Here is a 22,504-nt window from a genome sequence, read left to right on the forward strand (position 1 = left end):
CTTGGCCCCCATGATGTCACCCCCACACATACTATTACACAATCAGCCGGCTATCTGTGGAGAACTAGACTCGCAGTCATTGTTCGAGATCTGACTGAAATATAAAATAATTATAGATGAAGGCGTTTCAGCAGTAGCTTTGTAATTAAAACGTCTTTTTGAAGATGTGTCTTGCTCATCACAAAGTAGTCTAAAGTCAATATTATTATTTCCTGTTTGCGACGTTGATAAAGTGCCAACTACTCAGCCCCCACCCACGTGCTGGCACGAAGTAAACAGCGTTTGCTGTTCAACTGTCGGCAATGATGAGTGCATCTGTGCTCAGAAAAAAAATTATAGTTTACTGCATGAACCGGAGGCGGGCTGAAGAGAAAACAAAAATATGAATCACGAGCTGAAGGCAACAGTGAGTCAGTCCGCAGATATCTGAAGCACATTAGGTGTGCGTTACCTGCCAAATTTTCAGACACATGGGCATGCCCAATTTAGCATCGACTGGCGGCTTTAAGATCCAGACTGGCGCCTTGCTGGGAAGATCTATAATCTTCACCTATGAAATAAATAAAGACCATTGATTCTATACTGTACCGACAAGTCCGACAAGAGAGAGATGAACAGTTCCACAACCTAGCAACAAGACAACAATGACAATAATTGCACAAAGCTGTTTCATATTTTCTGGGCCTAAAGTAAATCTGCATTGTCGCTTTGTGCCGCGCGGGGTGAATGCAGTCTTTTGTCCAGTGCAAGGGGAATCGAGAACCAGAGGACATAGGCTTAAGGTGATTCAATAGGAACTTTTTCACTCACAGTGGTGGGTATATGGAACAAGCTGCCAGTGGAGGTGGTCGAGGCAGGGACTATGATAACATTCAAAACACCTGTGGACAGGTACATGGATAGAATGGTTTAGCGGGATATGGGCCAAACGTGGGCAGGTGGGACTAGTGTAGAATGGGCATCTTGGTCGGCAAGGGCAAGTTGGGCCTGATTACGTGCTGTATGACTAGGACATGGGGTTATGTTGAGAGGGGAAAGATTTCATAGGAACCAGAGGGCAACCTTTTCACTAAGCGGGTGGTGGATTTATTGAACGAGCTGCCAGAGGAGATAGTTGAGATAGGTACTAAAACATTTAAAATATTCTTGGACAGGTGTATGGATAGGAAAGATTTAGAAGAAGTTGCGGCAAACATGGGCATCTTGGTCAGCAGGGGCAAGTTGGGCCGAAGGGCCTGTTTCCATGCTGGATGGCTCTATGACTATGATTAATCAAAATACTCCATTCACATCGTTGTGTCTCGTTCAATAGCTTCATTGTTATCTGAATATAAACAAATTACTTTATAGCAGTGCAAAGTTCCAAAGCTTCAAATGGGCACAATTATAATTCTTAAAAGTATAGAGGTCGGCCCGGAACACTATTTGTCAAAAATGATGGATTTAATATTTGGCATTCACGTATACGTGCAAATCAGGAAGGTTTATTCGAGGTGTAACACATGGAAAAATGTTGTAATCATAAATGAAACGCTACTATTTTGGCAATCCAACACAACAAACAATGCTACCATTTGTCCACAGCAATTGATCACTGTCTGATTATTTTCCCTTTAAAATGTCAAGTATAATCTAACGATGCAAGTGCTCTCTGCAGTTGTAGAGCACACAATGCACACTACCTCACAGCGCCAGAGACCCAGGTTCGATCTTAACGAGTTACTGTCTGCATGGAGTTTGTACGTTCTCCCCGGGACCTGCGTGGGTTTTCTCCGTGTGCTCCGGTTTCCTCCCGCACTCCAAAAAACATACAGGTTTGTAGGTTCATTGGCTTCGGTAAAGATTGTATATTGTCCCTAGTGTGTGTGTGTAGGATAGTGCCAGTGCTCGTGTACGGGGTGAGCCCTGCTCAGCCTGGACTCGCTGGGCCAAAGGGCCTGTTTCAGGATTCAGATTTGTCCTGCACATTTTCAGGCCTCGAGTAGCCCTCTACCCCCTCAGTCTGAAGAAAGGTCTCGACCCGAAACGTCACCCAAGTCCTTTTCATCCAGCGATGCTGCCTGACCGGCTGAGTTACTCCAGCATTTTGTGTCTGTCTTTGGTGTAAACCAGCATCTGCAGTTCCTTCTCACCAGTTCTTAACTCTAAATTTGATTTACCAAAATCAAATCTCCCCATTTGTTACAATGGATTTGTTGTGCTTTCAGGATATGAATCCAGGGATCTGGATTATCGGTCCAATGACAAATCCACAAAGGTACATCCTGGGAAGCTGGCAAAGGAGTTGAGACAATGATAGACATAGCGATTAGTGGCTTCTTTAGAGATACAGATCGGAAACAGGCCCTTCTGTCCACCGAGTCTGCACTGATCAGCGATCCCTGCACATTAACACTATCCTACAAACACTAGGGACAATTTACATTGACACCAAGCCAATTAACCCTCAAACCTGCACGTCTTTGGAGAGTGGGAGGAAACCGAAGATCTCGGAGAAAACCCACGCGGGTCACGGGGAGAAGGTACAAACTCCGTACAGACAGCGCCCGTAGTCGGGTTCGAACCCGGGTCTCCGGCGCTGCAAGCGCTGTAAGGCAGCAACTCTGCGCCACCGTGCTGTGTTGAATTAGACTTTTCAGGAGAGTTTACCTGAATGGAACTTAAGCACAGGTAGGGCTGTATAATAGGATCGCCAGATATATGGTTACCTCTGATAGATCCCCGCCTGGCAAGGCTAAAAGGTAGCTGCCAACACCTTTATCCAGTAGTGAACACTGGCAGAACCCATAGCTGTCCAAAGGTATACGATCCAATACCGCTGTACGTCCTTCTGCTAGATCCCAAGTGCAGACAAACGAGTCACGACCTTGACTGTATGGAAATATGGAACACATTAGGTTTAATGTGAGGCAGAGTTTCATCTGCACCTCCTCCAACCTCATCTACTGCATCCGCTGTTCCAGGTGTCAACTGCTCTACATCGGTGAGACCAAGCGCAGGCTTGGAGATCGCTTTGCCCAACACCTCCGCTCGATTCGCAATAACCAACCTGATCTCCCTGTGGCTCAGCACTTCAACTCCCCCTCCCATTCCAAATCTGACCTTTCTGTCCTGGGCCTCCCCGATGGCCAGAGTGAGGCCCAGCACAAATTGGAGGAGCAGCACCTCATATTTCACTTGGGTGGTTCACACCCCAGCGGGTATGAACATCGACTTCTCCAATTTCAGGTAGTCCCTGCTTTCTCCCTCCTTCCCCCCCCCTTCCCAGCTCTCCCCACAGCCCACTGTCTCCGCCTCTTCCTTTCGTTTTCCAGCCCCTCCCCCCCCACCGACATTAGTCTGAAGAAGGGTCTCGACCCGAAACGTCACCCATTCCTTCTCTCCATAGATGCTGCCTCACCCGCTGAGTTCCTCCAGCATTTTTGTCTACCTTCGATTTTTCCAGCATCTGCAGTTCTTTCTTAAACATTAGGTTTAGTAGTCACTTTTATTTCATGTTTCATGTACCTTGTGTTTTATGACTGTTGGCAGATTAATTTCCCTCCTGGGATCAATAAAGTTCTATCGTATGGTATCGTAGGTTCAGTGTGTAGCAAGGAACTGTTTCCACCGAAGATAGGCACAAAATGCTGGAATAACTCAGCGGGTCAGGCAGCATCTCTGGAGAAAAGGAATCGGTGACGTTTTGGGTCGGAAGGTCTGAAGAAGGGTTTCGACCCAAAACGTCACCGATTCCTTGTCTCCAGAGATGCTGCCTGACCCGTTTGGTTTAAATTCAGGTTTTTCATTGTCATATAATCTGGCAAACCAACACAACATCTATCAGCAGGAGCAAGGCACCATCTCTCTTCTTGATTTCTTGGTTTCTTGGTCCTCCAATATATTCCAAATGGAATTTAAACTGGAGGTGGTGGAGGGAGGACTTAAGACAGAAAGGGTTTTTGGGAAGAAAGAGCTACCTTAAATTTAGTTGCATCTGGTTGGGTAACTATAGCAGGGTGAAGATTATTCCATGCTTTAATTGTGCGGGGGAAGAACGAATTGCTGTACACATCTGTCTTGGTATCTGGAATCACAAATTGGATCGAATGCCCTCGTCTGCCCCTAATTGGTTTGGGTTTGGTGTAGGTTTTGTAATCTATGTCGAGCTGACCATTTAGATTACAAAACCTACACCAGACCCAAACCCAAACCCAAATCCAAGTGAGGGATTTAATTCTGAGGGTTACTAACCTGATGAGAGCGTCTCTCTGTTGCAATGTCTGTACCCATAAAATGGATTTACTGTCGTGACTTTCCAGAACTGTATCTGCCCTGCGTGTCTTCAAGTTCCAAATGTGTATCAGTCCATTAGCTGAGCTGTTAATGACAAAAATGTAAACATATTTTCAATGTAAGACTGTACATCATATTTGGTGGGTATAAATTCAAGGTTTTAGTTTATGATCATAGGTTCTAGGAGCAGAATTAGGCCATTCGACCCATCAAGTCTACTCCATCATTCAATCATGTCTGATCTATCTTTCCCTCTGAACGCCATTCTCCTACCTTCTCCCCATAACCCCTGACACCCGTACAATAGACAATAGACAATAGACAATAGACAATAGGTGCAGGAGTAGGCCATTTGGCCCTTTGAGCCAGCACCACCATTCAACGTGATCATGGCTGATCATCCCCAATCAGTACCCCGTTCCTGCCTTCTCCCCATATCCCCTGACTCCGCTATTTTTAAGAGCCCTATTTAGCTCTCTCTTGAAACCATCCAGAGAACCTGCCTCCACCACCCTCTGAGGCAGAGAATTCCACAGACTCACCACTCTCTGTGAGAAAAAGTGTTTCCTCGTCTACGTTCTAAATGGCTTACTCCGTACTAATCAAGAATCTGTCAATCTCTGCCTTAAAAATACCCATTGACTTGGACTCCACAGCCGTCTGTGGCAATGAATTCCATGGATTCACCGGCCTCTGACGAGAGAATTTTTTCCTCATCTTCTTTCTAAAGGCACGTCCTTTTATTCTGGTTTAGTTTATTATCGACACATGTACCGAGGTTCAGTGAAAAGCTTTATGTTTGCACGCTCTGCAGCAAGAGATATGGACATGATTACAATCAAGCCGTCCAAAATATACAGATACAGGATAACGGAAATAAACTTTAGTGCAAGAAAAAGTTGAGTAAGTTCCGATTAAAGAGTTCAAAGGTCCCCAAATGAGGTCGATAGTAGGTCAGAAAATTAATCTTAGGTATTTAATACAAATCTATAAACAAAGTACATACAATTGTCCTGGGCCTCCTCCAAGGCCAGAGTGTCTCACCGAAAATTGGAGGAGTAGCACCTCATATTTCGCTTGGGTAGTTTACACCCCAGCGGTATGAACATTGACTTTTCCAATTTCAGGTAGTCCTTGCTTTCTCCCTCCTTCCCCTCCCCTTCCCAGCTCTCCCACTGCCTCCGCCTCTTCCTTTCTTCTTCCCCCCCCCCCCCCCACCTCCACATGAGTCTGAAGAAGGGTCTTGACCCAAAACGTCACCTATTCCTTCGCTCCATAGATGCTGCCTCACCCGCTGAGTTTCTCCAGCATTTCTATCTAAAATTGATCCCAAATTAAGTTACAACTTAATATTCTGGGCACTATTTTAGTCTTGCGTACACTTTGTGGAGAATTTAAGAAGCAAAGGAGCAATTTTCAGGGATATTTGACAAGAGAAATAAAACAGGTTGCATATATATATTTTATTTTTGAATCATCATTACCAAAGTCAAGAAGGATCCTGACCATGTTCACCCCTTCCTTCGAAAAGATTGTAATTAATTTATTTATAAAACTCCAAACTACCTGTTCTCTGGTTTCAACATATGAATGAGGTTGTGTTGCAGCATTGAAATAATCTGAGGCCTAGCGCTGGTTAATCCTAACAAGAGTTCTATCAGGCTAACTATTACATTAAACTGAATGCTAAGCAGTGGTAATTATAATTTAGCTTGTTTCACACCAAGTATGCTTAGTTATTGGCTTGCATCAAAAAGATCACAAGGGCTAATTTCTTGGGCCCCTTTACACAAAAGCTCAAGAGCTATCAGTTCATCGCTTCCAGCAGTTGGTAAGGTGGGGCAGCAAGTCAGATGTATAATTAGCTAGCAAGTTCATGACTGCTTGGTGTTGAGGAGGAAACTAGTCCATTTGAATTATTCCCTCAGGATCATTTCAAGACCAGTATTTAGTCTTGATATCGACAGGCAATCAATTCCAGATATATTCTGTTTTCATTTCAAGTTTGCCTCATCGGACCTAAAGAATTTAGGTTTATAGCTATCAATCTTAGATTTATTTTTATTATTAATTACAATTCATCGTGATTTACACATTTATTGTTCCATAAAACTATATTCAGGCATAATATGCGGTAGACCACCTGAGAGAAGGAGTATTGCTGTACACGTCGTCCTAACAAAGACATTTAAATGCACAATGTACTCAGTTTCAACATGCAGCAGAAGTCATTGAAACTAGATATTACAACGTGGCACGATGTAACATGAAGGGCAGCAGGGTGTCGCAGGGGTAGAGTTGCTGCCTCACAGCGCCGGAGACCCGGGTTCGATCCTGACTACGGGTACTGTCTGTACAGAGTGTGTACGTTCTCCCTGTAACCACGTTGGTTTTCTCCGGGTGCTCCGGTTTTCTCCCACACTCAAAGACATGTAGGTTTGTGGGTTAATTGGCTTGGTGTATGTGTAAATTGTCCCTAGTGTGTGTAGGATAGTGTTAGTGTGCGGGGATCGCTGGTCGGCGCGGACTCAGTGGGCCGAAGGGCCTGTTTCCGTGCTGTATCCCCAAACTAAACCAAACCAAAAATGACATACAGGTTTTGTAGGTCATTTGGTTTGGTAAAAATTGTAAATAGTCCGTGGTGTGTTTAATAGTGCTAGTGTACGGGGTGATCGGTGGTTGGCACAGACTCGGTGGTTACCGCGCTGTATCTATGAAGTAACTAAAATAAAATTAAATCTGATTACTTTGCAAGGGGTTATTTTCAAAAGCCAATAGTGGTTCATTGTCATAAGTACCGATAACGGGACAATGAAATTCGTACTTGCTGTGACAAGTAAAAATGTTTCTTTCAGCCAAAATCCACTGTCACACAGCAGAGAATATTGACATTATCCTGCTGTTGTCATGTTAGTTGAGTTCTCACATACTTTTTTCCTCATTATGAAGCCACTACTGGAGCTATTGACTGCTTGCCTTTACTTAAATACTCTAGTCATCTGTCACCACCATTTTCTCAAGGGGAACCTGAGATGCAGCATTAATTCCACCCCGAGCCCACCAAGAATTAAATCTTTCAAAAAACCCAAGAAACACAGCACACTCTCTCTCTACCCACAACAGACTCAATTCAAAGCTCTGCGCTCATTTTCAAACAGCTTTACTTCAATTTTATGGAGTAACTCAGCGGGACAGGCGGCATCTCTGGCGAGAAGGAAAGGGTGACCTTTCGGGTCGAGACCCTTCTTCAGACTATATTCACCACCCTCAATATTATGGAGTAACTCAGCGGGACAGGCAGCATCTCTGGCGAGAATGAAAGGGTGACGTTTCGGGTCGAGACCCTTCTTCAGATTGAAGAAGGGTCTCGACCCGAAACATCACCCATTCCTTCTCTCCAGAGATGCTGCCTGTCCCACTGCGCTACTGGGTCTCGACCCAAAACGTCAACCATTCCTTCTCTCCAGAGACGCTGAGTTACTCCAGCATTTTGTGTCTATCTTCGGTGTAAACCAGCATCTGCAGTTCCTTACCGCACCTTCCATTTTATTTTCCATAACTCTCTTGTCGAACAGTTACAGAGTGTTTTACCACCATTAAAAAAAAAACAGACTGGTTGCAATGCAAACATTACTTATTGTGTTTAAGAAGGAACTGCAGATGCTGGAAAATCGAAGGTAGACAAAGGTGCTGGAGAAACTCAGCGGGTGCAGCAGCATCTAAGGAGCGAAGGAAATAGGCAACGTTTCGGGCCGAAACCCTTTTTCTGTTTCCTATTCAGCCAGGAGAGGGCAAGGCCATCATTAGAGATATAATGCTGGCCTAAAATTATTCACCTTATGAACTGCAATGTCATTAAATATTACAACTGTTCAATACAATCATTTTGTTTTCTAAAGGAGCTCCTAATTGTAGTAATTCGATCATGCATAACAAACTATATGTTGCTTGCCGATGCCAATACTATGGATGGCAGAACTAAATCTAGCTCATTCTATTATTAATATGTATGGAGTCTAAAGGGCATTTCCCACTCAGGCGACTCTTTGGGCGACTGCCAGGGTCTAGTTTTAATGGAATTCACCTATGATACCTGATGACAATTTACGACAATTTACGACAACCTACAACAACAACAAAGGTTGTCGCCACTGTTGCCGAAAAATGGTTGAACATTTTTCAGCAGTCGCCTGTTGTCGCCCAAAAAGTCGCTCACGTGGGACAGGCCCATTAGTGCGTAGGATAGTGCTAGTGTACGGGGATACACAAAAGTGCTGGAGAAACTCAGCGGGTGCAGCAGCATCTATGGAGCGAAGGAAATAGGCAACGTTTCGGGACGAAACACTTCTGGAAATAGGCAACGTTTCGGGACGAAACCCTTCCGGGTTTCGTCCCGAAACGTTGCCTATTTCCTTCGCTCCATAGATGCTGCTGCACCCGCTGAGTTTCTCCAGCACTTTTGTCTACCTGGGCTATAGGGAGACGGAAATAGGCAAAGTTTCGGGCCGTAACCCTAGTGTACGGGGATCGCTGGTCGACGCAGGCTCGGTGGACTGATATAGTAGAAGGCTTTTCAGCCTTGAGTAGAGGTACAGTTTCAGAGGTGTCCGCGCTGTATCTCTAAACTAACCTTAAACACCTTCCACTTTATTAGTCCTCCACACGGTACCTTAGCACTAAGTCTCATCACAAAACTCCGCGCCCTTCAGAAGGTGCAGGAGATGTCTCTCACCCTGAGAAGAGTACAGGGTCACAGTCCGCCTGATCCCGGCAGCAGAAATGCAAAGTATTCACTGAAGCTCCCGTTCCCCGAAGCACAAACTTTGGATCAGGGGGTGGCACGGCCATGGGATCAGCACTGCCCTGCAGAGAGAATCACACAATGAGTTAGTTTACTTTGGTGTAGTTTAGAGATACAACGTGGAAACAGGCCCTTTGGCCCACCGAGTCTGTGCTGACCAGACATCTCCGCACACTAACACTACCCTACTACCCTACACACTCCAGGGACAATTTAGAATTATACCAGGCCAATTAATCTACAAGTCTGTACGTCTTTGGAGTGTGGGAGGAAACCGGAGATCCCAGAGAAAACATATGCAGGTCACAGGGAGAACGTACAAATTGCACCCCTAGTCAGGATCTGTGGCGCTGTAAGGCAGCAACTCTACCGCTGCGCCACCGTGCCGCCAGGATAAAGGAATTAAGAACATCTTTAGAAACATAGAAAATAGGTGCAGGACTAGGCCATTCGGCCCTTCGAGCCTGCACCGCCATTCAATATGATCATGGCTGATCATCCAACTCAGTATCCTGTACCTGCCTTCTCTCCATACCCCCTGATCCCTTTAGCCACAAGGGCCACATCTAACTCCCTCTTAAATATAGCCAATAAACTGTGGCCTCAACTACCTTCTATGGCAGAGAGTTCCACAGATTCACCACTCTCTGTGTGAAAATTGTTTTTCTCATCTCGGTCCTAAAAGATTTCCCCCTTGTCCTTAAACTGTGACCCCTTGTTCAGGACTTCCCCAACATCACGAACCTTCCTGCATCTAGCCTGTCCAACCCCTTAAGAATTTTGTACGTTTCTATAAGATCCCCCCTCAATCTTCTAAATTCTAGCGAGTACAAGCCGAGTCTATCCAGTCTTTCTTCATATGAAAGTCCTCACATCCCAGGAATCAGTCTGGTGAACCTTCTCTGTACTCCCTCTATGGCAAGAATGTCTTTCCTCAGATTAGGAGACCAAAACTGTACGCAATACTCCAGGTGTGGTCTCACCAAGACCCCGTACAACTGCAGTAGAACTTCCCTGCTCCTATACTCAAATCTTTTGTTATGAATGCTAACATACCATTCGCCTTCTTCACTGCCTGCTGCATCTGCATGCCTACTTTCAATGACTGGTGTACCATGACACCCAGGTCTCGTTGCATCTCCCCTTTTCCTAATCGGCCACCGTTCAGATAATAATCTACTTTCTTGTTTTTGCCACCAAAGTGGATAACCTCACATTTATCCACATTAAACTGCATCTGCCATGCATTTGCCCACTCACCCAGCCTCACACCAGGGACAATTTAGAATGATACCAAGCCAATTAACCTACAAGATTGTACGTCTTTGGAGTGTGGGAGGAAACCGGAGGTCCCAGAGAAAGCATATGCAGGTCACAGGGAGAACGTACAAATTCCACCCGTAGTCAGGATCCGTGGCGCTGCCAGGCAGCGATTCTACCGCTGCGCCACCGTGCCGCCAGGATCAAGGAATTAAGAACATCCTCCTTTTAGTAACAAGTCTCGTGATCCTATTTTGATGCCTTATTCGAACGTGCCTCTATGAGTAATGTCAGCAACGTCGAGAATGAAAAAGTGGATATCCTGTCTCCATTAGAAAACTGCTTGGTTAAGGAGCACTGGGTTAATTGTGAATCACTAATCTGTCAGCCGCTCAGATTTGTCAGGCCAGCCTCCCTAATTAAGCCCAGTGCACGGCAATGCTTCCTAAGTAAATGCTGAACGATTAAGTTAGTTGTCCTCACGGCCATGTTTCTCTTGACTGTTAGGAAGTGTGTTTTGTGCGAAGTCATTTCTCCTTTGAGGATATGTTTGACAAAAGGATTTCACTTATCACTCTTTTGCCCGACACATCTTATGGTATTTCAGTGCAACCCGCAGCAACTCGTTTCACAAGACTGACATGCCTGTAGATCCATAAAAATTAATGTTACACCATTAGCCGTGAGGCAATTTTTATATCAAAATATAATTCAGAAACTAGGGCACATAGATTTAACATCGCTAGCATAAACATATCATATTGTTCAATGTTCAAAATGGTTTAACTTTTAACGTAGAAACAAGAAGCTGCAGGTGCTGGATAACCAAGGAAAGATACAAAGTGCTGGAGTAACTCAGCGGGGTCAGGCAGCATACCTGGAGACATGGAGAGCTGACAATTCGTGACCCCGACCTGAATCATCATCTATCAAGAGAGAGTTAGATTTAGCTCTTAGTGCTAAAGGAATCAAGGGAACGGGGTACTGATTTTCGATGATTAGCCATGATCATATTTCGAGATACAGCGCGGAAACAGGCCATTCGGCCCACCGGGTCCACGCCGACCAGTGATCCCTGCACATTAACACTATCCTACACCCACTCGGGACAATTTTTACATTTACCAAGCCAAGTAACCTACAAACCTGTACGTCTATGGAGTGTGGGAGGAAACCAAAGATCTAAGAGAAAACCCACGCAAGTCACGGGGGGAACGTACAAACTCCATACAGACAGCACCCGTAGTTGGGATCGAACCTGGGTCCCCGGCGCTGTTAGGCAGTAACTCTACCGCTGCGCCACTGTGACCGCGGTGCAGGCTCGAAGGGCCGAATGGCCTACTCCTGCACCTATTTTTCTATATTTCTACCCATGTTCTCCAGGGATGCTGCCTGATCTGCTGAGCTACTCCAGCACTTTGTGTCTTTCTTTAACTTTTACGGCTGTGTTAAGGTCCAGGATTCTGGAAATTGGGAACGTATTGTCTTAAACAGGAAAAAAAACAAAGTGCACTTTGCATGTTAGATGTTCAACAAAGATTGCTAAAGACAATTAGCTGTTCACAGCATCAGTTCTATCTTGTTCCGTTCTCTACGGATCCATGGGCCTCAGCGAAGCAAAAACAATATTTTATCAAATCCTAACAAATGCTAAATACTCATCTGGCAATGAACAGCCTTGAACCCATTGAGGCATCAATTGAGCAAAGATTCTTCATCATCATATTATCAAAACTGAAATTAGATCACTTTTGTAATTTAAACTAAAAGACGGTGATAATTTAAATTGGGGGGGGGGAGGGGAAGGGGGGGAGGGAAGAGAGTAATTAATTTAGTTAGTGAATCAAAGAGATTTTCCTTTGCCAATATTCTCATCCCCAATCCCATACATCGTGGACCCCAGCTCGCTTTGAAGAAGTAACCAAAGAGTCAGCCTTGTAGTCAGCAAGGAGCAGATAACACAGGGACTGTAATCTGACTCTAAACCTTGCATAAAGAAAGTTTGTTTCCTTGTGACCATATGATGGCTTGTCCATCAACACATTCTCACTAATTAGGCCTAATTATCAGGCAAAGCTTGCTTCCCCTTCATGTTATTAAATCAGAAATAATCACGAGCCTGGGCTTCTGTCAGCACCTGTGGACCGGAGACCCTCATTCAATTGAAAGCACTATCAGAGCCGGCCTTTGGAAGAGCTTGCTTGGCAATTGCTCCTGCCCTTCAAAAGCTCCGCGTCCCATTGCAGCATGCCAGCGGTGCATTCTGTGCATTCTCGGCAGTAGATGCGTCTGCGTGACTGACAATGGCACCCTTGACCCCTGGATTATTCCACAAATTACCGCTCCAGAAAGATACCGATTGGCCTTTGTGGGCTAATATCGGGGATGAATGGCGCACAAAAAACTCTTAAAATGGGTTGGCAACAAAAGATGATGGCCAGGCGGGCGCAGGAGAACGGAGAAAGGCTCAGTGTCGGCAGAACGACCTCTCTACAGGCCCGATATTTTTGACAAAGATGGGCCGGATTGATTAGAATCCCACGGCTATGATTGTGTTACTCGCGAGCACTTATGGACAGGAATTGGTGCGCCAGGGATTTAGATAAAGTTGAAAAACGGGGATTTTACTGAAATGTGAGGACGTTTTCAGAGTCAACATGTACAAATCTTGCCAACTGCACTTTCCAACCTGGCATGAAATTTTGTTGTTCCCAAACGCTAAGGAATCTCACATTTATTTGACAACGAGGCATGTTTATTGTTAAATTCTGAGGGGAAAAAAGCCACATTGTTGTTTCCCCGTTCAAATACTTCAGCGGGCGACAATGAAACGGAGCAGAGTATCAAAGAGTTACAGGGGATCTTAAAAAGAGGAGTTAACGAAAATAGCTGCGGACTGGATTATTTTCCAGTTGTTAATTATTTAACATTGCCCCAGTTAAAACTGGCAATGAATAGCGCACAATCATTAATCCTTCACCACATACGCTGTGACCACGAGCCATAAACTAATGCCAGCAGTGAAACATCAGCAAAAGTTCAACACAAAACAGGTCAGCATTGCACAGTTAAAAAACAAGGGCCTGGAATTTCACCCTGTAAGTTACACATATTCCTTCTGTGTAGGAAAGAACTGCAGATGCTGGTTTTAATCGAAGGTAGACACAAAACGCTGGAGTAACTCAGCAGGTCAGGCAGCATCTCTGGAGAGAAGGAATGGGTGACGTTTCGGGTCGAGACCCTTCTTCAACATATTCTTTCTGTTAGTGTCAAAGATACGTTCATTGTAAAACTGAGTCCATGATGGGGAAGGTTTGCAAAGAAACGTGTGAATTAAATTGTGGAGAAAAAAAAACCCAGTGCTTCCATGTACTAATAGTTAATAATATTCCCCGATACTATCCAGGGGTAGATTCCTGCCTCACAGCGCCAGAGACCCGGGTTCAATCCTGACTATGGGGGGGCTGTCTGTGTGTGGAGCTTGTGCATTCTCCCCTGTGACTGTGTGGGATTTCTCCGGGTGCTCCGGTCTCCTCCCACATCCCAAAGACGCACAGGTTTGTAGATTTATCGGCCTCTGTAAAATGCCCCAAGCCATGTAGTGCGTGGATGAGAAAGTGGAATAACAGAACCGGCGTGAACGGGTGATCAATGGTCGGCATAGACTCGGTGGGCCGAAGGGCCTGTTTCCATGCTGTATTGCTAAACTAAACTAAATATATAATAATCAAATTAACAGTAATACTAGGTAGCCAGTCCAATTTCTCATCATTGTCACCCATTAGACTGAACTTGACTGAGACTGTTTTATGATTTGAAACAAATGTGAGAGAAAGGATATGTTTATCGGTGCTTTTTGATCATATAAACATAGAAATCAGGTGCAGGAGTAGGCCATTCGGCCCTTCGAGCCTGCACCGCCATTCAATATGATCATGGCTGATCATCCAACTCAGTATCCCGTACCTGCCTTCTCTCCATACCCTCTGATCCCCTTAGCCACAAGGGCCACATCTACTCCCTCTTAAATATAGCCAATGAACTGGCCTCAACTACCCTCTGTGGCAGAGAGTTCCAGAGATTCACCACTCTCTGTGTGAAAAAAGTTTTTCTCATCTCGGTTTTAAAGGATTTCCCCCTTATCCTTAAGCTGTGACCCCTTGTCCCGGACTTCCCCAACATCGGGAACAATCTTCCTGCATCGAGCCTGTCCAACCCCTTAAGAATTTTGTAGAGGACTAGAGGACAGGAAATCATGTATTTAAAGAATATTTGGAAATATTGCCTTACAGTGAAACTGAGACAAGAGAGGAGGAAACCATATCAAATAACTTGAGATAGACACAGAGTGCTGGAGTAACTCAGCGGGACAGGCAGCATCTCTGGAGAGAAGGAATGGGTGACGTTTCGGGTCGAGAATGACTGAGATCTTCAGACTGAGTGTCAGGGGAATGGGAAACGAGAGATATAGACGGTGATGTAGAGAGATTCAGTATGTCGACTTAATGAGGATGTGATTGGGGTTTCTCCCGACGTAATTTTGTTGATACATTAATAAGAATGAAATAATACAATGCTTAAAGGAAAGGAATAACAGGAGTATAAATACCTGGTGGTTGCAACATGTAAACAGTTACCTACAAACGTGCAAAGCCTTTTAAATGTATACACATAATTAATGCAATTGGTGAGAGGACTTGAAACAAACAGCTAATGACATAATGAAGGAGAGTTTGGACAAACTTGGACTGTTTTTTCTGGAGCGTCGTAGGCTGTGGGGAGCCCATGTAAAAGTATATAAAATGATGTGAGCCATAGATATGGTAGTCAGAACCTTTTTCCCAGGGTGGAAATATCAAAGACTGGAGGTCATAGCATTAAAGTGACAGGGGCTAAGTTTAAAGAAGATGTATAGGGCAAGTCTTTCGTCACACACAGAGTGGTGTGTGCCTGGAACGCACTGCCAGGTGTGGTGGTGGGGGCAGATATGATAGTGGTGTTCAAGAGACTTTTTCACGAGGATGTTGCCAGTACTAGAGGGTCTGGGCTAATGGGAGAGTTTGAGCAGGCTGGGACTCTATTCCCTGGAGGTGTATAAAATTATGAGTGGAACAGATCGGGTAGACGCACAGTCTCATGCCCAGAGTAGGTGAATCTAGGACCAGAGGACACAGGTTGAAGGTGAAGGGGAAAAGATTTAACAGGAATCTGCGGGGTAACATCTTCATACAAAGGGTGGTGGGTGTATGGAACGAGCTGCCAGAGGAGGTAGTTGAGGCTGGGACTGTTTAAGAAACAGTTAGACAGGCACGTGGATAGGACAGGTTTGGAGGGATATGGACCAAGCGCAGGCAGGTGGGACTAGTGCAGCTGGGACATGTTGGCCGGTGTGGGCAACTTGGGTCGAAGGGCCTGTTTCCACACTGAATCACTCTATGACTTTATGACTATGGATATGGAGGGATATGGATCATGTGCAGGCTGAGACAGTTTAACTTGGCATCATGTTGGCCACAGACATCATTGATTTAATAGAATAATTATGTTGAAGTGGTCTAAAATAATTACCCAAGGCTACATTTGGAATATTGCATAACATTCTGAGTATCATGAACAGAAATGACGTTAGATCAGTAAAACAAATAAAATTAAAATACTTCAAAATTACAACATGAGAAGAAAATTATAGTTATCTAAATTATCAACAGGAATAGGCCTATTTAAAAAATCAAGAACAATAAAGGGAACCTAGTAAATTTCCCTAACATTTTTAGAAAGTGGAAACATTTTGACACACTAATTGATGAATTTCCATTCATTGATAAATCAGTAGTAAGGATAGTATTATAGGATAGTAAGGAAGAAGGGTCTCGACCCAAAACGTCACCTATTCCTTTTCTCCAGAGATGATGTCAGACCCGCTGAGTTACTTCAGCTTTTTGTGCCTATCTTTAGTAAGGATGTATAGTTTAGTTTAGCGATACAGTGCAGAAACAGGCCCTTCGGCCCACCGGGTCCACGCCGACCAGCGATCCCCGCACTATCCTACACACACACTAGGGACAATTTACACTTACACCAAGCCAATTAACCTACAAACCTGCACGTCTTTGGAGTGTGGGAGGAAACCGGAGCACCCGGAAAAAACCCACGCATATAGTTAGGTATTCAAACTACTAGAAACATAGAAAATAGGTGCAGGAGTAGGCCATTCATCCCGTCGAGCCTGCACCGCCATTCAATTTGATCATGGCTGATCATCCAACTCAGTATCCTGTACCTGCCTTCTCTCCATACCCCCTGATCCCTTTAGCCACAAGGGCCACATCTAACTCCCTCTTAAATATAGCCAATGAACTGGCCTCAACTACCTTCTGTGGCAGAGAATTCCAGAGATTCACCACTAGAATATGCAAATGCTTTAGATACTCAAATCACACCGTAAGGCTTTTAAGATGGAAGGAATTCATCCTAGCAAGTGTCTCCTGAGGCAAATACATAAATAATGAAGCAGAGACAAAACCATTATTGATAAGTAGATTGAAAAGTTTGTTCAAAGTACAGTAAAACGGGACTGCAACTACTTAAATGGATGGAGTTCAACAATTAGAATAGGCATGGGGTGTGGATTCAGTGAACTTAATAAGGCCAGCATCCACAGAGTGTTTTAGATGGAAGTATGTAAATATTTCAGAACGAGTGTGTAAAAGAGCAGAATTAAAACTAAGTAGATAGTTGTCTGAAGGAGGGTCTCAAGAAACATCACCTATTCCTTTTTTCCAGAGATACTATCTGACCCGCTGAGTTACTCCAGCCTTTTGTGTCTATCTTTAGTTCATCCAGATAGCTAGTTGAGGCACAATGAACCAAACTGATTCACTTGGTTTTATGCACTACTTCCCTCCACTTTTATAAATTCCGTAATAGGTTTAAGTTTAGGTTTAGATTGATTATTGTCACGTACCAAGGTACAGTACAAAGACACAAGGTGCTGGAGTAACTCAACGGGTCAGGCAACATCCCTGGGGAACATGGAAAGGTGTGGGAAGGAACTGCAGATGCTGGTTTAAACCGAAGATAGACACAAAAAGCTGGAGTAACTTAGCGAGTCTGACAGCATTTCTAGAGAAAAGGAATAGGTGACGTTTTGGTCGAGACCCTTCTTCAGACTGACTGTAGGGGAGGTGGGGGGGGGGGGGGAGGGGAGATGCAAGGAGAGAGATGTTTCCAGGTATTCTTTCATCGTATGTTAAAATCTGAGCGAGAGAGGCTAAATTATATTGAAGGTAGACAAAAATGCTGGAGAAACTCAGCGGGTGAGGCAGCATCTATGGAGCGAAGGAAATAGCCAATGTTTGGGACGACAGATGGCACAATGGGCTAAGTGTTCGGCTGGCAACCAGAAGGTAGCCGGTTCGAATCCCGCTTGGAGTGCATACTGTCGTTGTGTCCTTGGGCAAGACACTTCACCCACCTTTGCCTGTGTGTGAATGTGTGTGAGAGATTGGTGGTGGTCGGAGGGGCCGTAGGCGCAGATTGGCAGCCACGCTTCCGTCAGTCTGCCCCAGGGCAGCTGTGGCTACAAAAGTAGCTTACCACCACCGAGTGTGACTGAGGAGTGAATGAATAATGCGATGTAAAGCGCCTTGAGTATTAGAAAGGCGCTATATAAATCCCATCCATTATTATTATTAATGTTTCAGGTCGAAACCCTTCTTCAGACTGATGTGAGGGTGGGGGGGAGGGGGGGGGGGGGGGCGGGAGGAAGAAAATTATATTGAGATGGGTGATCTGCAATATGAACAAGTAATTTTCCCCAACTGTGCCTGTTTAGTGAATTTGAACAGAAAACAGTAATTATTTTTAATTGTTGACTTGCGAACAAGCTTATATTTCACCCCAGCTGTAAATGTGTGTTCCGAAAACAGTGTTAGACGTGATTATGGCGATTGCTGCACCGCAGCTATGCCAGGGAACTTGGGTTGGACTGCAGATAGGTGGGAACACACAGTAACAGCAACAGTAGCCCACCCATGTTGAATACAGCAGCTGTTAGAGGCAGCGAAAATGAACTTTGTAAACCATTAGCGCATTTGCATTGCAATATTCATGAAAGTAGTGTCAACAACATGAAATTAAATCTTATTGTATGCCTTTAAGAGCAGTTTCTCTGTTTAGTGTCCAAGGGCAACATCATGTAAAATGGAGACACAAGGATGTGCAGATGCTGGTTTACAAAAAAGGCACAAGGTGCTGGAGTATTGGGGTGGTACAGTGGGTCTCGACCTGAAATGTCACCTATTCCTTCTATCCAGAGATGCTGCCAGTCCCGCTGAGTTACTCCAGCATTTTGTGCCTATCTACAGTGGCGCAGTTGGAAGAGCCGCAGACTAGTCTCATTTGGCCCATATCCCTCTGAACCTTTCCCATCCGTATACCTGTCTAAATGTTTCTTAAACATTATGGTAGTATCTGCCTCAATAGGTAGGTAGCGGTCGAATTGCTGCATTACAGCGCCAGAGACCCGGGTTCGATCCCGACCTCGTGACCGCCTGTGTTTCCTACGGGTGCTCCGGTTTAGACAATAGACAATAGGTGCAGGAGTAGGCCATTCGGCCCTTTGAGCCAGCACCGCCAATCACTGTGATCATGGCTGATCATCCGCAATCAATACCCGGTTCCTGCCTTCTCCCCATATCACTTGACTCCGCTATCTTTAAGAGCTCGATCTAACCCTCTCTTGAAAGCATCTAGAGAAACGGCCTCCACTGCCTTCTGAGGCAGAGAATTCTACAGATTTACAACTCTCTGAGTGAAAAAGTGTTTCCTCATCTCCGTTCTAAATGGCCTATCCCTTATTCTTAAACTGTGGCCTCTGGTTCTGGACTCTCCCAACATCGGGAACATGTTTCCTGCCTCTAGCGTGTCCAATCCCTTAATAATCTTATATGTTTCAATAAGATCCCCTCTAATCCTTCTAAATTCCAGTGTATACCAGCCCAGTCGCTCCATTCTTTCAACATATGACAGTCCCACCATCCCGGGAATTAACCTGGTGAACCTACGCTGCACTCCCTCAATAGCAAGAATGTCCTTCCTCAAATTTGGAGACCAAAACTGCACACAATACTCCAGGTGTGGTCTCACCGGGGCCCTGTACAACTGCAGAAGGACATCTTTGCTCCTATACTCAACTCCTCTTGACATCCCAAAGACATGAAGGTTTGTAGATTAATTGGCCTCTGTAAATTGCCCCTAGCTTGTCGGGAGGGACACAAAAGTGGGATAACATAGAATTTGTGTGAACTGATGATCAATGGTCAGCGTGGACTTGTTGGGCCAAAAGACCTGTTTCCACGATGTATCCCTAAATTAAAACTAAATATTTAACCCAGCAGGTCAGGCAGCATCTCTGAAAAACATGGATAGGTGACGTTTCTGTTCAGGGCCCTTCTTGTGGAGAACATGGACAGGTGACGTTTTGGGTCTCCTATCCATGTTCCCCAGAGTTGCTGCCTGACCCGCTGAGTTACTCCAGCATTTTGATGTCTTTGTGCACAAGACAGAAGTATCTACAAAGTAAGCCCAAAAACCCAGCCTCAAAAGGGTCTCAATGAGGTTTCTATGTTTCAAATGCGCTGCAAATATATTGTCTCGCACTGTTGCAGAAAGGGTAGAACAGGAGTCTGTGATCTGAAATGTGACCTTGGTGTTTGCAGGGACATGCCTCCATGAGGGCATCCCGGAGTCTAGTGCGAATGTGGACGGCTTTCTGACTGTTCGGGAGGACAGGGACTGCAGAGAGAGTGACAGCGGTCGGTACAACTCTGGTCACATCACGGTGAAGGAGTGTGTGTGTGGCCCGGACATTGAACTGATGGCTGTGGGTCTCCGCTTATGCTGTCTGTGTGCCCTGGGGATTCTCACACACCGTTGCGGTGGCTCTTTAAGTCTATGTTTCATTTTTATGTGGTTATGTATCTCGTTGCTTTTTTTGTGTGACTGCTGGCAAATCAAATTCCTTACATGTTTGCATACTTGGCTAATAAATTAATTACAATTACAATACTGAGCTATTTCTGATGTAACACAATAGCACTGAGTGGAAACACCAGCTCATGCAGTGATGGAAAAACAGAATAGTTTTAGTGTCATGATATCATTTATGGTGATTCATCGGTAGAGTTGCTGCCTTACTGAGCCACAGACCTTGAGTTCGATCTTGACTGTCTGAGTGAAGTTTGCACGTTCTCCTTATGACCAGGTGGGTTTTCTCCCGGTGCTCCAGTTTCCAACCACATTCCAAGACATGCGTATTAGTAGGTTAATTGGAGTCTGTAATGTTACCAAATCAAACTAACCCCATCTGTCTGCACATGATCCACATATCTGCTTCCATCACCTCTTCTGGCAACTGATTCTGAGCACCCACTACTCTCTGTGAAAAACAAAAAGGTTGTCCCACATATCTACCCAAAACAATGTCCCTCTCACCTGAAAGCTATGCCTTCCTGGGAAAGACTGACTGTCTCCCCTCTCTATCAATTTTATAAACTTCTAGCTGGTCTCCCCTCAACCTCTGGCGTCCAGTGAAAACAATCCAAGTTTGTCCAACTGCCCCTTACAGCTAATACCCTCAAATCCTGGCAACATCCTGGAAAACCTTGTCTGCACCCTCTCCAAAGCCCCCATCTACCCTCAATGCAGAGAGGGATCTCACCTCAATGGAAAAGATTGGGGTCACTCCACATCTTGCTGGGAGTAAGCGCCCCTCAATGCAAAGAAACGGATATTTCTCAACTCAAAGCATGGGGAGTGATCCTTCTTCCCTCACCGTGTAATGTGGGATCTCCCGGGAAAGGTGAGCTCCACTCAATGCAAAGACGGGCTCCCCCCACCCCACCACCACCATACTGCAAAGGATCTCCCTGAATGCAGAGGGATCTCCTCTCAATACAAAGAGATGGATCGCCACTCAATGCAAAGAGGGACTTCCCCTCAATAGGACGAGAGAGATCTGTACTGCTTACAGTTGTAAGACTGTACTGTACAGACATCTGTACTGTTGTACTGCTTACAGCTGCAAGAACGTGTAGCAATCAATAAAGGGCTATAGGCCTATTGCGAGTTTATGTACAGGGACATATCTATCCATGCACTGTATACTTGTATTCATACATGCATTTTCAACATGTATGTCATGTTTTATACTTTGGCAATATAACAATGTTTTTATCATGCCAATAAAGTTTTTTAATTGAAATTGAAATTGAATTAATCTATCTCAATGGAAAGAGAGAGCGCCCCCCAATACAAAGAGGGATCTCCACTCCATGAATAGAGAGGGGTCCCCCCCTCAATAGAAAGGGAGATCCATCTCAATGCACAAAGAGGGATCTCCCTCAATGTAATCCCCTAGTGTAATGTAGACCCCCCCCCCCATCCCCCATCCCCATCCTCCTCCCTCTCTCCCGCCAACCTCCCATCGCCGCGCATTCGGCCCCTCAACCCCACCTATCCCTGAGCACCAACACCCTCCCCCACCACTGGTTGCCGGGGGCAACCGCCGCCCTCCTCCTCCCCCACCACTGGTTGCCGGGGCAACCGCCTCCGTCCCCCACCACTGGTTGCCGGGGCAACCGCCGCCTCCCTCCCTCCCCCTCCCCTGGTTGCCGGGGCAACCGCCTCCCTCCCCCTCCCCCTCCCCTGGTTGCCGGGGCAACCGCCTCCCTCACCCTCCCCCTCCACTGGTTGCCGGGGCAACCGCCTCCCTCCCCCTCCCCCTCCCCTGGTTGCCGGGGCAACCGCCGCCGCCGCTGCACCGACCTGAACGTGATGCGCCCGCCGACCCTCCACCAAGCGGCCCGCAGCCACCACTGCGCAGCCGCGGCCGCGGCGACTTCCGGCCGCCGCCGCCCAGCCCTCTGGGAAATGGAGTCAAATGTCGCCGGGCGGGTGAACAGAAGGAGAGAAGCTGCGGAGAAACACTACGACTGTCGGCCCGCATCTGCGGTAAGGGAAACACACCTTTGGAGGGTCCCATCCAAATGGAGGTTTCACATCCAACCCAAAGATGGGATATCTTTCTAAATATTCCAGGATTTCGTTGCTTCAGGGGTGATAGAATTGGAGGGGCAAGAGGTGGAGGTGTTGCATTGATTGTCAGGG

At 45.6% G+C, this 22,504-nt stretch overlaps 1 protein-coding gene across 3 annotated transcripts in view; it reads right to left on the reverse strand.

Annotated features, from left to right (window-relative positions):
- gnb1l (G protein subunit beta 1 like) overlaps positions 1–22,227 on the reverse strand; it is a 29,075-nt gene extending 6,848 nt beyond the window's left edge. Inside the window, exons 1-5 of one of the 3 annotated variants that reach the window (XM_033043834.1) lie at positions 22,163–22,227; positions 9,008–9,138; positions 4,234–4,359; positions 2,709–2,871; positions 452–550 (exon numbers count right to left, since the gene is read on the reverse strand). In XM_033043834.1, coding sequence (XP_032899725.1) covers positions 452–550; positions 2,709–2,871; positions 4,234–4,359; positions 9,008–9,123 — 504 coding nt within the window. In that variant the 5' untranslated portion in view covers positions 9,124–9,138; positions 22,163–22,227. Of the gene's footprint in view, positions 1–451; positions 551–2,708; positions 2,872–4,233; positions 4,360–9,007; positions 9,139–11,213; positions 11,237–20,545; positions 20,677–22,162 lie in introns of those variants that run through there. The other 2 variants (XM_033043835.1, XM_033043836.1) reach the window with 2 other exon arrangements.
- Positions 22,228–22,504: the final 277 nt, after the last annotated feature.

This window comes from Amblyraja radiata, chromosome 25, assembly GCF_010909765.2.
Source record: "Amblyraja radiata isolate CabotCenter1 chromosome 25, sAmbRad1.1.pri, whole genome shotgun sequence".
Taxonomy (NCBI): domain Eukaryota; kingdom Metazoa; phylum Chordata; class Chondrichthyes; order Rajiformes; family Rajidae; genus Amblyraja; species Amblyraja radiata.